General features: G+C 58.9%; 1 protein-coding gene across 1 annotated transcript in view; it reads right to left on the bottom strand.

Annotated features, from left to right (window-relative positions):
- Nucleotides 1–314: 314 nt before the first annotated feature.
- Nucleotides 315–12024, bottom strand: part of RTN4RL1 (reticulon 4 receptor like 1) — a 67253-nt gene continuing 55543 nt past the window's right edge. Inside the window, exon 2 of the mRNA XM_028522000.2 lies at nucleotides 315–3413. Within this exon, the coding sequence (XP_028377801.1) occupies nucleotides 2089–3413 (1325 nt within the window). The 3' untranslated portion in view covers nucleotides 315–2088. The remainder of the gene's footprint in view (nucleotides 3414–12024) is intronic.

The following is a 12024-nucleotide window of genomic DNA, read 5'->3' as shown; positions in this document are numbered from 1 at the left end:
GGGAACAGGCCAGGAAGGACCCAGCTAGCCTGCTCCGGGGGCGGGGTGGGGGGGGCACAGAGACGGTGCCGACCCAGCACAGCAGTGTGGGAAGTGAGTCATGTTCTGTGCGGGCGAGAAAAGAACCGTGGACCGAAGAATAAGTGTGTGTGTGTGCGCACGCGTGCACACGCATCCCAGTGAGTCAGCGTGCCCCTGCCCCACCAGCTCCTCCCGCCAACAAACATGCTGTGTTCTCAGAGCTGTGCCCAGGCAGGCTCGCCCACCCCACAAAAGCTTGGGAATGCGGGGTTAGGAAATGAGAAACAGGATTCTTGTCCAAGAGAAATTGTTTTTAATTATTATTTTTCTCTCTTAATTGGATTCAGTGTTTCTTGCTCCTCATATATGTCCTCTCTGAGGGGGGGAATTCAGGTTTGTGCAAAACGCAAAGGAGATTGTGCCCACCCGGGCCCTAGCCAGCAGCATGGCTGACCTGGACCGGAGCCTCTGCGCCCTGCCTGGCCTGCTTCACTGCCTGCACATCCCTGCTCCTGACCCCTGAGTCTGGCCCTGGACCTCTCCCGGTCCCTGGGCATCTTCAGAAGGGCCAGTAGGGACAGGGCCTCCAAAATACAGAAGTGCCTGAGATGGTTCTTGAAATGCCCACACAGTTCCCCTCTGCTAAGGGGCCCTTGATGCTCTCCCTCTTGCCACCCTACACGGGGCCCTAGCTGGGATGCCCATCAGAGAGCCCCAAGGAAAAACCCAACAGCTGAGCTGTGCTAGAGACCAGGGCTCCTGTCTAGAGTCTCCTGGCCTATCTAGACCGTCGCTGCAAAACTCTAGGCTGACGACACTGCCCCACTGCTCGAACTAACACTGCGAAGGCCGCTTCACCCAATGGCCTAGGAAACCCACAGCTCCTTCCCCCCTTTCCCTGTCCAGCCCGTCCACAGACCTGGCTCCCTGATGTCCAATAAGCAGCTTCTCGCTTGCTTCTCACCCTGACGCCAGCAGTTACTAGTGGGGTGACTGTGTTCTGGGCAGCAGATGCGCTTGTGCTGCACATAAAAACAAGGTGACGCTCTAAATAGCTAGGAGTGTTGGTCCCTGGAGGGATTCCTACTGCCTCTCCTTCTCTCTGGCCCTTGGTTGCCTCCCCACTGACCATCTGCCCATGCCCCTGGCAAGCCCAGGTTACAGGGGGGCAGTTGCTGCAAGTTGGGCTTCTAGACAAAACCCCTATCACTCTTTTCTTGCTAGAAATCGCCAATACCATTGTTAGTTCAGCAGACATAGTTTTCCATACAGTTTATAAACATGGTAAGACACAGTCTGGTAGGGGAGTGGAGCAGGAGACCTGTGCCTTCGTGTGTGTGTATATATATATGTAGAGTGTGTGTCTATATATAAGTGGACATAGTTATAAAACTGCACCTCCTGTGAGAACCTCATTGCACATGATGAAGTTCTGAATGTCAGCCTCTGATGTCTTTCCTTTGGTAATCGGTTCTGGGAGCCCAGGGTGTGGGTGGGTGTGCCAGGGTTGCCTGAGACAGCGGGAGTGAGAGGCGTGACCCCAGGGGAAGGATGAAAGGTGGCACACTGTTGGATCCACGGCAGGCTGACTACACGGCTTCAGGCAAAAGCCAAAAGGCCACCTGCTCATGTGCTCCCAGACAGACGGTCAGGCCAGCCTCTTGGGTGAGCGTCATCTGTTCCTGAGCCCTGCTTCCTCCAAGAACGGGGAGGGCCCTTCCAACCTCTCCAAATAACCGGGACTCTGCAGAGCCCGGCTCCCGTGGGGCGCCGTGCCATTGTAGCTAATGAAGGATTCCCTCTGAGCACTTGGACCGCCTCGCTGGACGGGTGCTGTCCGTGGCTGCTCCGCAGGGGCTGGCTGGGACAGCCGGGTGAGGTGTGCTAATCCCCCCTCGATGGGGCTGTACACTTTGGGTTTATAATCCATCGGGCGGGGCCCAAACGGCAGCAAAGCCTTTACCAGACTCTGTCTGAAACCCAGCAGATCCTCCACTTGTATAAAAAGAAAAGAAATCTGTTCCTTGGTGGACTTGTGGCAGTGCTGGGTGCTGGTGCCCTGGGTCCTCAGCCGAGAGTGACTGCCAGCCCCAGTATCCAGGCCAGGATGGAGGCCCCCAGAGAACTGCTGGAGGAGGCCTGCTGCACCCCGCTGGGGGCACGGATGGGGGTCCTGCGGGCACACTTGCCCTTCCTCTTGGGCCTCACTGTAGGCATGATGTCAAAGCTGAACTTGTGCTGGTAGTCCGGGGCATAGTCCTGCAGCTCCTGGGCCTGCTTCCCCGAGCCCGCCTTGGAGACCTGGTTGCGATTCCTGTGGCTGGTGCAGTTCTTGCCTGGCTTCCTATAGCCCGTCCGGGAGCCGGGCAGATGGCCATGTGGGTGGCTCTTGTCCCTGGCGGGGCCGCGGGCCGGGTGGTGCTCTTTCCGGGCAGCCCTGTCGGTGGTGGTGAGCGTGTGTGACTTGATCTGGTGCGGGGACGCTGGCCCGGTGCAGTTCCGGAAGTCCTCGGCACTCAGCAGCTTCAGGTCCTGGCCCTGCCGCTGCTCTGGGGACACACAAGGGACGGCCGAGCTGGAGCCGCGGAACCTCCGAAGCCATTCCCACAGGGAGCGAGCTCGGCAGCCACAGTCCCAGGGGTTCCCATTGAGGCGGAGGAACTCCAGGGCCCCCAGGGGTGCCAGGCAGTCGCCCTGGAGCTCGGAGAGACTATTGTTGAAGAGGAAGAGGGTGGTGAGCCGGCGGAGGTCGTGGAAAGCCTTGTGGTGGACCCACTGCAGCTGGTTCTCGTGCAGCAGCAGCCGGTCCAGATTCACCAGCCCCCGGAAGGTGTCCTGGCCCAGACTCCACAGCTTGTTGCCATGGAGGAACAGGTGGCTGAGGTTGACCAGATCCACAAAGATGTCATCCTGCAGGTACTCGATGTGGTTGTCCTGCAAATAGAGGTACTGCAGACTGTGCAGGCCGGCAAAGATGCCCGCGGGCAGGGCGCTGAGCCCACACTTATAGAGGTAGAGGGCGTGGAGCTTCACCAGGCCCTGGAAGGTCTCAGGTGCCAGCGTCCGCAGCTGCCGGTTGTCGCCAAGGTCCAGCTCCTCCAAGTGCACAAAGCCCTCGAAGGTATTGGGGTCGATGAAGGTGATGTTGTTGGAGTAGATCCACAGGGTGACCATAGCAGGGCTGAAGTGGCCCTGCTGGAGGAGGGTGATGCGGTTGTTCTGCAGGAAGATGCGCTCGCTGTCCTCTGGAATGCCCTCAGGGATGGCGGCGAAGTTGTGCGCCTGGCAGCTGACCGTCATGGGTGCCGGGTAGCACACGCAGTCCCGCGGGCAGCCGCCACCCAGGGGCAGCTCTCCAGCCAGCAGCAGCAGCAGCAGCTCCACACAGCACCCTGGTAGGGAGAGAGTAGAGCCAGGTCAGGGGCTGCCCCAGGTGGCAGCGGACTGAATGGGGGAGGGGAGAACGGCACAGCACGTGGCTCTCCTTGGCGTGCTGGGGCTCTCCTCTGCTCCCTGTTGCTCTCGGTTGTCTGGGACGGTGGCCCCCTTGAGGGCCTGGCTCCTGATGGAATGAAGGCAAGGGCCCAGCCCAAACCAGGCCCCCATCTGGGGGTAGATACTGCTTCCCACATCCTGGTACCCCACTTCTACTGGGGGTTCTATCCCCAGCCTGGATTGTGAGGTAAGCTTAGGGGTAAGGCTCTGATTCCCACGCATAGTCCGTAGCCACGCCCCCAAACCCTAGCCCCGCCCAACCTCCTAGCTCCACCTCCTCAGGCTCTGTCAGCCCTGCTCAGGTGGGGATCACACTGCAGCCAGCCTCCAGTTCGGTGCCAGCTCTAACTCCTTCTCAGTGTTACCTGTGTGAACATGTAGCTGTTCAGACTCCTGTTCTAACCAAGTAAATATCTCATATGGAAGTCTGAGGAGACTCATTATTTAAATTATGCCCCAAAATAAGCAGAGCATGCATGTATGACACCAAAGTTCATCTCAAAAGATGTCTCATTTCTAAATAGGAATAGTTGTCCCTGGCTCAGCTGTGAAGAGGTACTGAGAGGACACAGGTGTGCTGAGGACTGGGGAGGTACCAGGGCTGACAGGGCTCTGGGGCCCATGCAGCTGCCAGACAGAGGCTGCCCCCCTTGGAGTCCACCTCTGGCCCCTTCCCTCTCCCCATTTCACTGGCTCCCAGGCTGTGGTTGCAAACCAGGCCTTGCCTCGAGACTGTCCAGAGCGTTTCCTCTGTAGCTTCCCTCTAATTGGGCATTAATTAGGCATTCGTTAATGGATCCTTAAAATAATTTATTTTCGGATGTGTCCAGCCTGTGGTCAGATAATAGCCCCATGCTCATTATTGGAGCAGCCTCATTATGGACGATAGTCATTACCTGCCTTTTTCCAGGGTTGCAGCTGCCCCTGGCAGCCCGGCAGGCGCGCCGGTGTTGGGGGGACAGGCTCCAGGCTCGTCCCTGCCCGAGTTGGCCTCCTGCCCGTCCCTTCCAGCCTGGCCAGCCCAGCCTCGCAGAGAGCTGGGGGCCTGGGGCAACTCTATGGACTCTTCCTGCTGCCAGCTGTCCCCAGAGTGCGCAGAACCAGAGAACCGACCCTCCCAGCCGCCGGGTCCTGCTCCCATCTTCATGCTGGCCACCCAGCCAGGCTCCCAGGCCTGCCTTTGCCCCAGCTGCCTGCCCAGGCTCAGGCAGGCCACTTCGCCGCTGCCACCCCTCATTTCCTGCAGAAGCGGTGTTGTAAATAAGTGACAGCTCCCAGCTGTTGGGAGTGATGGGCTCCCAGAGAGTGGCAGCTGTTTCCCGTCCCCTTGTAATCACCTGGCTTCGACCTGACGTTTCCAACACATAAAAATCATCGCACATAATTTGGTTTTTGCGTAATTGGGTTCAGTTACTTACAATTTCTGAGCAATTATGACCTTGGCAGTGGTGGTGGTGGCACTGCAGCTGTGGGGGCCTCTCCGGGCCAGGCTGTGCTCTGTGCAGCCCCTATAGTGCCTACCGTCATTGTGACCACCGGACAGGTTGTCGCCTGCGGGCCAGGCCCAAAGCTGGCGTGCCTCCTCGGCCTGTGTCCCTTCTGTAACATGCCACCCACGAGGAAGCCTGGGTCTGACCTCCAGCCTCCCACTGCCCTCCTCAGTCTGGCAGGGGGATCCCAGTCCCGCAGGCAGAGGCAGGAGTGTGAGGGGATAGGAACCAGGGCCTCAAACCCCAGCTGACTCTTGCAGAGCCTGTGGCCTTGAGCCTCCAACACCCGGGCCTGGGAGGAGGGCCCAACCCACACTGGCCGCACATTCCAGAGCCTGACACTCCCTTTTCCTTTGCTCAGCTCCACTCCTTACCCCAGGAGCTGTCTTCCAGGAGCCCTCCCTCAGGGAGTCAGCACCCACCCTGCCACTGTGAGGGCCTCCAGGGTCCCCTCCTAGCTCAAGGGCATTTGTGGTGCCATTGTGCCGAAGGCGGACAGGGCCATGGCCAGGAACCTGTGCTTGTGGGACACACTAGGCCATACCAACCACCCCACCTCCAGGGTCCTGCAAAGACAAAAGCATTTCCTTCCCTTAAGCTCCTTACGATGGGCACGGCGGTGAGCTGGGGCAGGCTCGGTGCTAATGCCACTTGACATTTGTGCAGCTTATGGAGTTGACAAAGTACTTCTGCTCAAGCTCCTCTGATCCTCAGAATCATCCTGTGGGTGGGGGTGAGGGGTTTTCCTGCCCCACAACCTGGCAGGGGCGGGGTGGCAGACACCCTTCTGCCTGCTGTTGTAGATCTGTCTTTTTAAGGCTCTGGGATGGGGGTCTCTGAAATGATGCCCAGAGAAGCTGGGGGGACCACAGAGAGCAATACCACTTCCTCAGACAGATGCTTCCAGGGGATATCGGGGCACAGGGGAAACCAGGTGAAGACCCCAGTGTGGGTGACAAAACCAACTGTCCAAAAATGTAGGTGTGAGCTTAGCAGCTGGCATGTGAACACACTCGGGCAGGTGGGAGGGGGTCAGAGAGCGGGGAGGGATAGCGTAAAGGCAAGACTCAAGGCAGGAGCCACCATGCCTGTCCTCTTGAGAAGGGTCCAAAAAGGAGTCAGGGAGCTCAGGCAATGCTTGGAGCTGCTCTCCACCCTCCATTACTGCCCAGATGCCAGGGGACCCCTCCCCCTGGGTCCTGGAATGGGTCTCAGCTGAGTCTGCTTCTCCACTCTGGAGGCTGACCCCATTTTGAAGGCCCTGGACCAGACCCTGAAGCCCACCCCACCTGCCTCTGCAGCCCCTGCCCGAGCCAGCAGGTGCCCTGGCCCTAGACTGTCACCCTGCTGAGTTCCTTCCCAGGGAGGCTGGCACTCCATTGCCAAGACTCCTCTGTGCCCCCTCTAAGTGGCCCAGGGGAGCCCCAACCCACTGATTGCTGATTAATACACTAACAAGGAGGCCTGTGCCTTTGCTGTGCATTTTAAGATTGCAAATTAGCAGGGATCCCAGTCTCCATGGAGAAGCCTCGCACCCCCTCCCATCAGCCTCCTCAGTCCCCTCCTGGTAGAGCAGGGTTGCTGTGCCTGAGGGAGCTAAAGAGAGCCAGGCTGAGTCTCCCTCACTCTGTGGACTTCATCAGGTTCTCCTCCTCCTCTCAGAGCATGCCCTTGACTGACTGCTCGGCTCAGCTGCTCCCACACCTCCCGGCCTCCCACATGTCTAAGCTCACCTGTGTCTCTGCAGCCTCATTCATTCCTTCCTCCATTCAACACTTGCTGCCAGAGTCCTGGAGTATCCAGTATGCCAGGGCAGGGAGGGGACTCGCAGATAGAGGGTCTTACACTATGAGGCAGTCTGGCCAGGTACCAAGCCCAAAGTAGGCACCTTGGTGTGCAGGGGGAGTTGGGGAAGTTCAAGGAAGGCTCCTGCAGCCCCTGTGTCACCTCCTCCATGAAGCCCTTTGCTCCCTGCCAGCAAAAAGGTTGTGTAGGAATGAAGAGCGGGCATTGTTTTCATGTCTTCCTTCCTGCAACCTCAAACCCCCTCACCTGCCAGACCAGGACTTGTTGGGCAGAGGCGAGTGGCCTGGGCCTGGGCAGGCACCACACCCAGTCCACTCAGCAGCCCATTCCTAAGCTGTGCTTATGAACCATCCCGTGGGGGCTGGACCTGGTGGGATAGGTGGAAAGGGCATGTTCAAAGGCATTGAGGTAGGGAAGCAGGTGGCGGGTCCCCCTCTTATCCTGGCCCCTCTGCCAGTGTCTAAGTAGCCAGAGCTCCCAGAGAGGCTGTAACACCAGCTCAGCTGGGCTGGGACCCACTCCTGGCAGCAAAGGGAGCTAAGCAAGAAAGACCCAGCTCTCAGCCCGGGCCAGTTTCTTTAAATGGAATCCTCGCAACAGCCTACGGGTGCCGTGCCCTTTCATGGAGGAGGACACGTAGCACACGGGGCAGGGGCTGGTCAAGGCCACACAGCTTGTGAGCTAGGCAGTGGGGTGGGCCAGCCCCACTTACACCCATGGGAGGGCTGGTCAGCCCTTTCTGGCCCCAAGGTCTCAGGCCTCAACCTTCTTTGAGCCTGACACTTGACCCCAGAGGGTCTCCCCCTCCATACACCTGCGCAGGAACGGCCTGATGGCCTGGAATCCCCATGGGCCCCAGGCAGGTCCACGGGGCTCCCTGAGCCTCTGAGATCAATAACTACGTGGTCAATTCTTCTGGCTCTGCAGCCTGCCCTCCTGTGAACAGGGCAGAGCTCCCCTCAACCCTGGCCTTGCCAGATGCTCCTCTCTGAGCCAATCAATGCTAACCAAATGGCTCTGCTGGTCAGATAATGACCTCAGGTTGGGCCAGCTATGCTCACAGAGCTACTGGCGCCTCAGGCCACTTGGCACTGTCCCTCTGTGCTGCACCCCGACACAAGTCACTTCCTGGTGGGCATCCCTCCACCACCTCAGCCTGGCCTAGCCCTGGAGACAAGGAAGCCAGCCAGGGCGGAGCTGGGCTTCCCTCCTCGGCCCCCACGGCCAGGCATGGGGGGTTGGTCAGGGTGGCTGGTGTCTCACGACACAGGGCAGGGGGACCAGCGCAGGCCTTGGAGCCAGACAGATCTGGGTCCCGGTTCCCCAGCTTAACAAGCGCATCCCCTTTCTTGTGTGAGCCTCACTTGCCTCATCTGTAAAATGGGTATTACCCTATGAAGCTGCAGCCCGGCCCTCTCCTCCTGCAGACGCCCGTATCCGCCTGCCTAGTGCACATCTCCCTCTGTCCAGGGGAGCGCTGCTCACTCCCCACAAACTTCCTCCCACTGCTCAGGCCAAGAACCTCAGAGTCATACTGACTCTCTCCCTCTCTCACCTCTCACCCAATCCATCAGAAATCCTGTCGGCGCAACTTCAGAAGTATCTGGAATCCACCCACTTCTCCCAACCACCACACATCTTGGCCTGGCCACCATCACATCTCTCCTGGACTATCACAAGAGTCCCCCGAGGGGTCCCCCTGCTCCCAAAGCTACCCAGACACTTCTGCTAACACAGCAGCAAAAGTGTGAGTCAGAACACGGGGCCCCTCTGCTCAGCCCTCCGTGGCTCCCTTCACCCTCAGGACTTACCCCCAAGTTCTCATGGTGGGCCGGGGCAGCCCACCCCTCTCCTCCTGCCCTCCCACTCACCCCCTCCCCCAGCCTCCCTTTTCTCCTTGCTGCTCTCTCCCAGGCTCAGCACACGCCCAGCCCAGTGCACACGCTGTTCCCGTGGCCTGGAACACTTCCCAGGACATCTGCAGGGCTCCTAACCTCACCGCTCTGGTCTCTCCCGCATCACCTTCCCAGCAGTCTATTTTGAAAGGGCCCCTTCTCTGTCTACTCTTCATCCTCTTCTAATAAATGACATCATTCGTGCACCTTGTTTATTTTCTGTCTCTCCCTACCGAGTGTCAACTCTGAAGGGACAGTGATTTTGCCTGGTGCATTCCCTGGTACACCCCAGGGCCTAGAACAGTGCCTGGCACACTGTAGGTGCTCAAGAAGAAAACCCTTGGGCTAGCTCATAGTAGGTGCTGAATAAACAGAACAGTGGTTCTGTTCTAAATAGAACAGTGGTTCTATTAGTACTGAGAGCAGACAGACAGGAGAGCTGGGGAGGGAGGGGGGGAGGGAGGGCGTGCACCAGGCCGCCCGAGGCTGGGGTGGGGCGGGGCGACCAGTGCCGGTTTACCTGGGACTCGGGGATTCCCAAAACATAAAACCTTCAGTGTTACAACTGGAAAGTCCCAAACAAACCAGGGCAAGTTATTCTCCCTACCTGGGGGCCAGGACTGTGCCCCAACCCCAACAAACCCTAAAAAAAAAATATCTGGGCATAGGAGGAGGGGACAGCCAGACAGGCATGAAGCATGAGTTTTCTCCAGACACCCGCACTTCAGGCCCAGTGCCTGCAGCCCCCGGGGGCAGCCCTGTGTGTGAGTGTGTACACATATGCACATGTGTGTACATGCCACTTACACCCGTGTATGCACAGATCTGAGTACACATGTATTCATGTATGAGCACACATCTGCCCCTGGAGACCATCAAGGGCGCTGGCAGCTACAACCCTTCATCCTGCAACGACCCGGAGCTCATCCTCGAGGTGGGCAGCACCGGCTCGGAAGGGAGGCGCACCCCTGGCCTGTGATGTGCCCCTCCTGCCTCAGCGCTCCCTCTGGCTTTGCCTCGAGCTCCCCCTCTCCTCCTGACATGCCGAATTACTACTCACTCCAGGCCCCTGCAGCACACCAGGATCACTCTCAGCTGCCAAGCAGGCAGCCCCTCGTTGAAATAACCTTTCAGCTTTCATCTGCTGCGCCGTCCCCTGAGCAGGCCCGGCCAGGGACGCCATGTTAATTGGACTGCTAAGCTCTCAGAGGGCCTTGTGGGAGCAGTCTCGGGCTCCCCTATCCTCCAGCTATCGGCTATCCGTGTCTACCACCTCCTCACTGCGGGGATCCCTGCGTGGGAAGGAGGTCTTCGGGCCAGTGTGGGCAGCTCCGCACCCAACTACTGCCTGGGCTTGAGACCAGCCTCAGAAGGAGCACATTTCAGCTGGGCCATCTCAGGCAGGTCACTAAAGCTCTGAGGCCTCAGCGTCCTAGTCTGGAACTGGGGTGAAGCAGCTGCCTTGCTGAGTGTTGAAAGCATGCAGTGAGGCTGTGCCGCTGAAATTCTAGTCCGGGGGGCTACCGAAAGATGCTCCCCAAGGGTGATGATTTGTTTTTCTGTTACTATTATCAAAGGGAGCTGCCATCCAACCCCTTAGGGCTCTCCCCACCCCACAGGGAACCCTGGCTTTTGCCTCCCCATAGGGAACCCTGGCTTTTGCCCTGGTGCTCCCAGACCAGAGAGGCCCAGCAGAGGGACCCTGAGCGATCAGACTACAAGTGGAGTAGGGGCTCAACCCCAAATTCAAGTTCCTTGACAGGCCTCGGCTGCCCTCAGGGCACGGCAGGTGGAGACGGGTCTTGATCTCCCTGCTCTGTTCCCTCTCCCAGTCCATCCATCCCAGTCTGGAGCCACCAGCTCTCTGCAGGGAGCCCAGGGCACGTGGGCTGTAGCCTTCACCTGGTGAAGCCCCCCATGGGATCATAAACTGTGTCCCAAGTAGCTCAATTTGCTGCTCGGTTTGGGGGCCCCGGACCCTGGGCTGTGGCAGCCCAGACTCAAGCCTGAGGGTGGAGAGCCTCTGCGAATGAACCTCCCTGGGAGGTGCAGAGATGGCTCTGGGCCTGCCCCCTCCCCTCCGAATCCTGTGGGATTCCCTCCCCCCAAACCACAGCGAAATGGACCCACTGCAACCGATAGGCGCGCGGAAACCAGAGGGTATCCTAGGGTGTTGGGTGGGGCAGGAAGCCTCTGTGGGGGCGGGACGGTCCTCAGGGGCAAGTGTCCATCCAGATGCCTGTCGGGGGCTCCTGAGGGCGAGGGCCGGGGAGGGAGTGGGGTGAGGATCTGCTGAATCCTGGAGACCCTGACATCAGGCAGCACAAAAACAGGAGCTGAAACCCAGCCTTAGAGGTGCAGAGCTCTGCCGGGGGCCCTGGTTCCTAGTCCCCCAGGACAGCCGATGCTTCCTCGCCATCAGTGAAAGGCAATCATAACCCACATCCAGGTATTGATCACCTTCCTCTGAATCAGTCCTTCAGCTCCTTCACTCATTCGAGCAACAGCCCGGTGCTTGGTGCTGCAGCAGGGAGAGCCAGGGCTCCTTCCTGCACGGAGCCTACACTCTCGGGGAAGGACAGAAGGAACCAGAGGAGCCCCAAGTGACGCTGGGGGATAGGCACTGGGGCACAAGATGGGGGTTAAGGCCGAGACAAATGAAGGGACCGACATTAGCTTGTGTGCTCATGGAGGCAAGTGACACCTGAGTTGAAACCTAAAGGATAAGAAGGAGCCAAGGAGCAACATTCCAGGAACAGGGAACAGCAGGTGCAAAGGCCCTGGGTCTGGACTGTGCTTGGCGTGGGAGAGGAAAGCGGGGCAAGAGATGTGGTCAGAAGTGCAGGAGGCAGCCCTTCCAGGGCCTTAAAAACCTCAGTCTAGAGTGTGGATCTAACTGTGGATGTGGCGAGAAGCCACTGAAGAGCCTGAAGTGGGAGCGACATGGTTGGATTTGGGGGCCGCTCTGGAGCACAGACTGAGGGGGAGCAGGACATCAAGGAAGCAAAGCCTGTGGCTATTATGGGTGGGTGGCCTGGAGAGGGAGGGGCGGTGGAGAAAGATGTGGAGTGGTGGAGACATTGAGAAGAAACGTCTGAGATGCAGAACTGACAGGACACACAGAAGGGGGGTGGGAGGTCCACGGGGCGGCTCGAGAGGATGTGGGTACAGTGAGACCGGGGGAGCCTAGGAAAGCAGGCGCAAGGGCCCCCCGGAGCTCAGGCTAGGCTATGACAAAGCTTGGGAAGCCGTACAGAGATGTTTACTGGGAGGCATGTGGGTGCACAGAACCAGAGACGAGCCGCACGCTGGGGAGT

This window comes from Phyllostomus discolor, chromosome 8 (genome assembly GCF_004126475.2).
Source record: "Phyllostomus discolor isolate MPI-MPIP mPhyDis1 chromosome 8, mPhyDis1.pri.v3, whole genome shotgun sequence".
Classification (NCBI taxonomy): Eukaryota; Metazoa; Chordata; class Mammalia; order Chiroptera; family Phyllostomidae; genus Phyllostomus; species Phyllostomus discolor.
The sequence above is the reverse complement of the archived record's forward strand: the minus strand, read 5'-3'. Positions and strand labels throughout refer to the sequence as shown.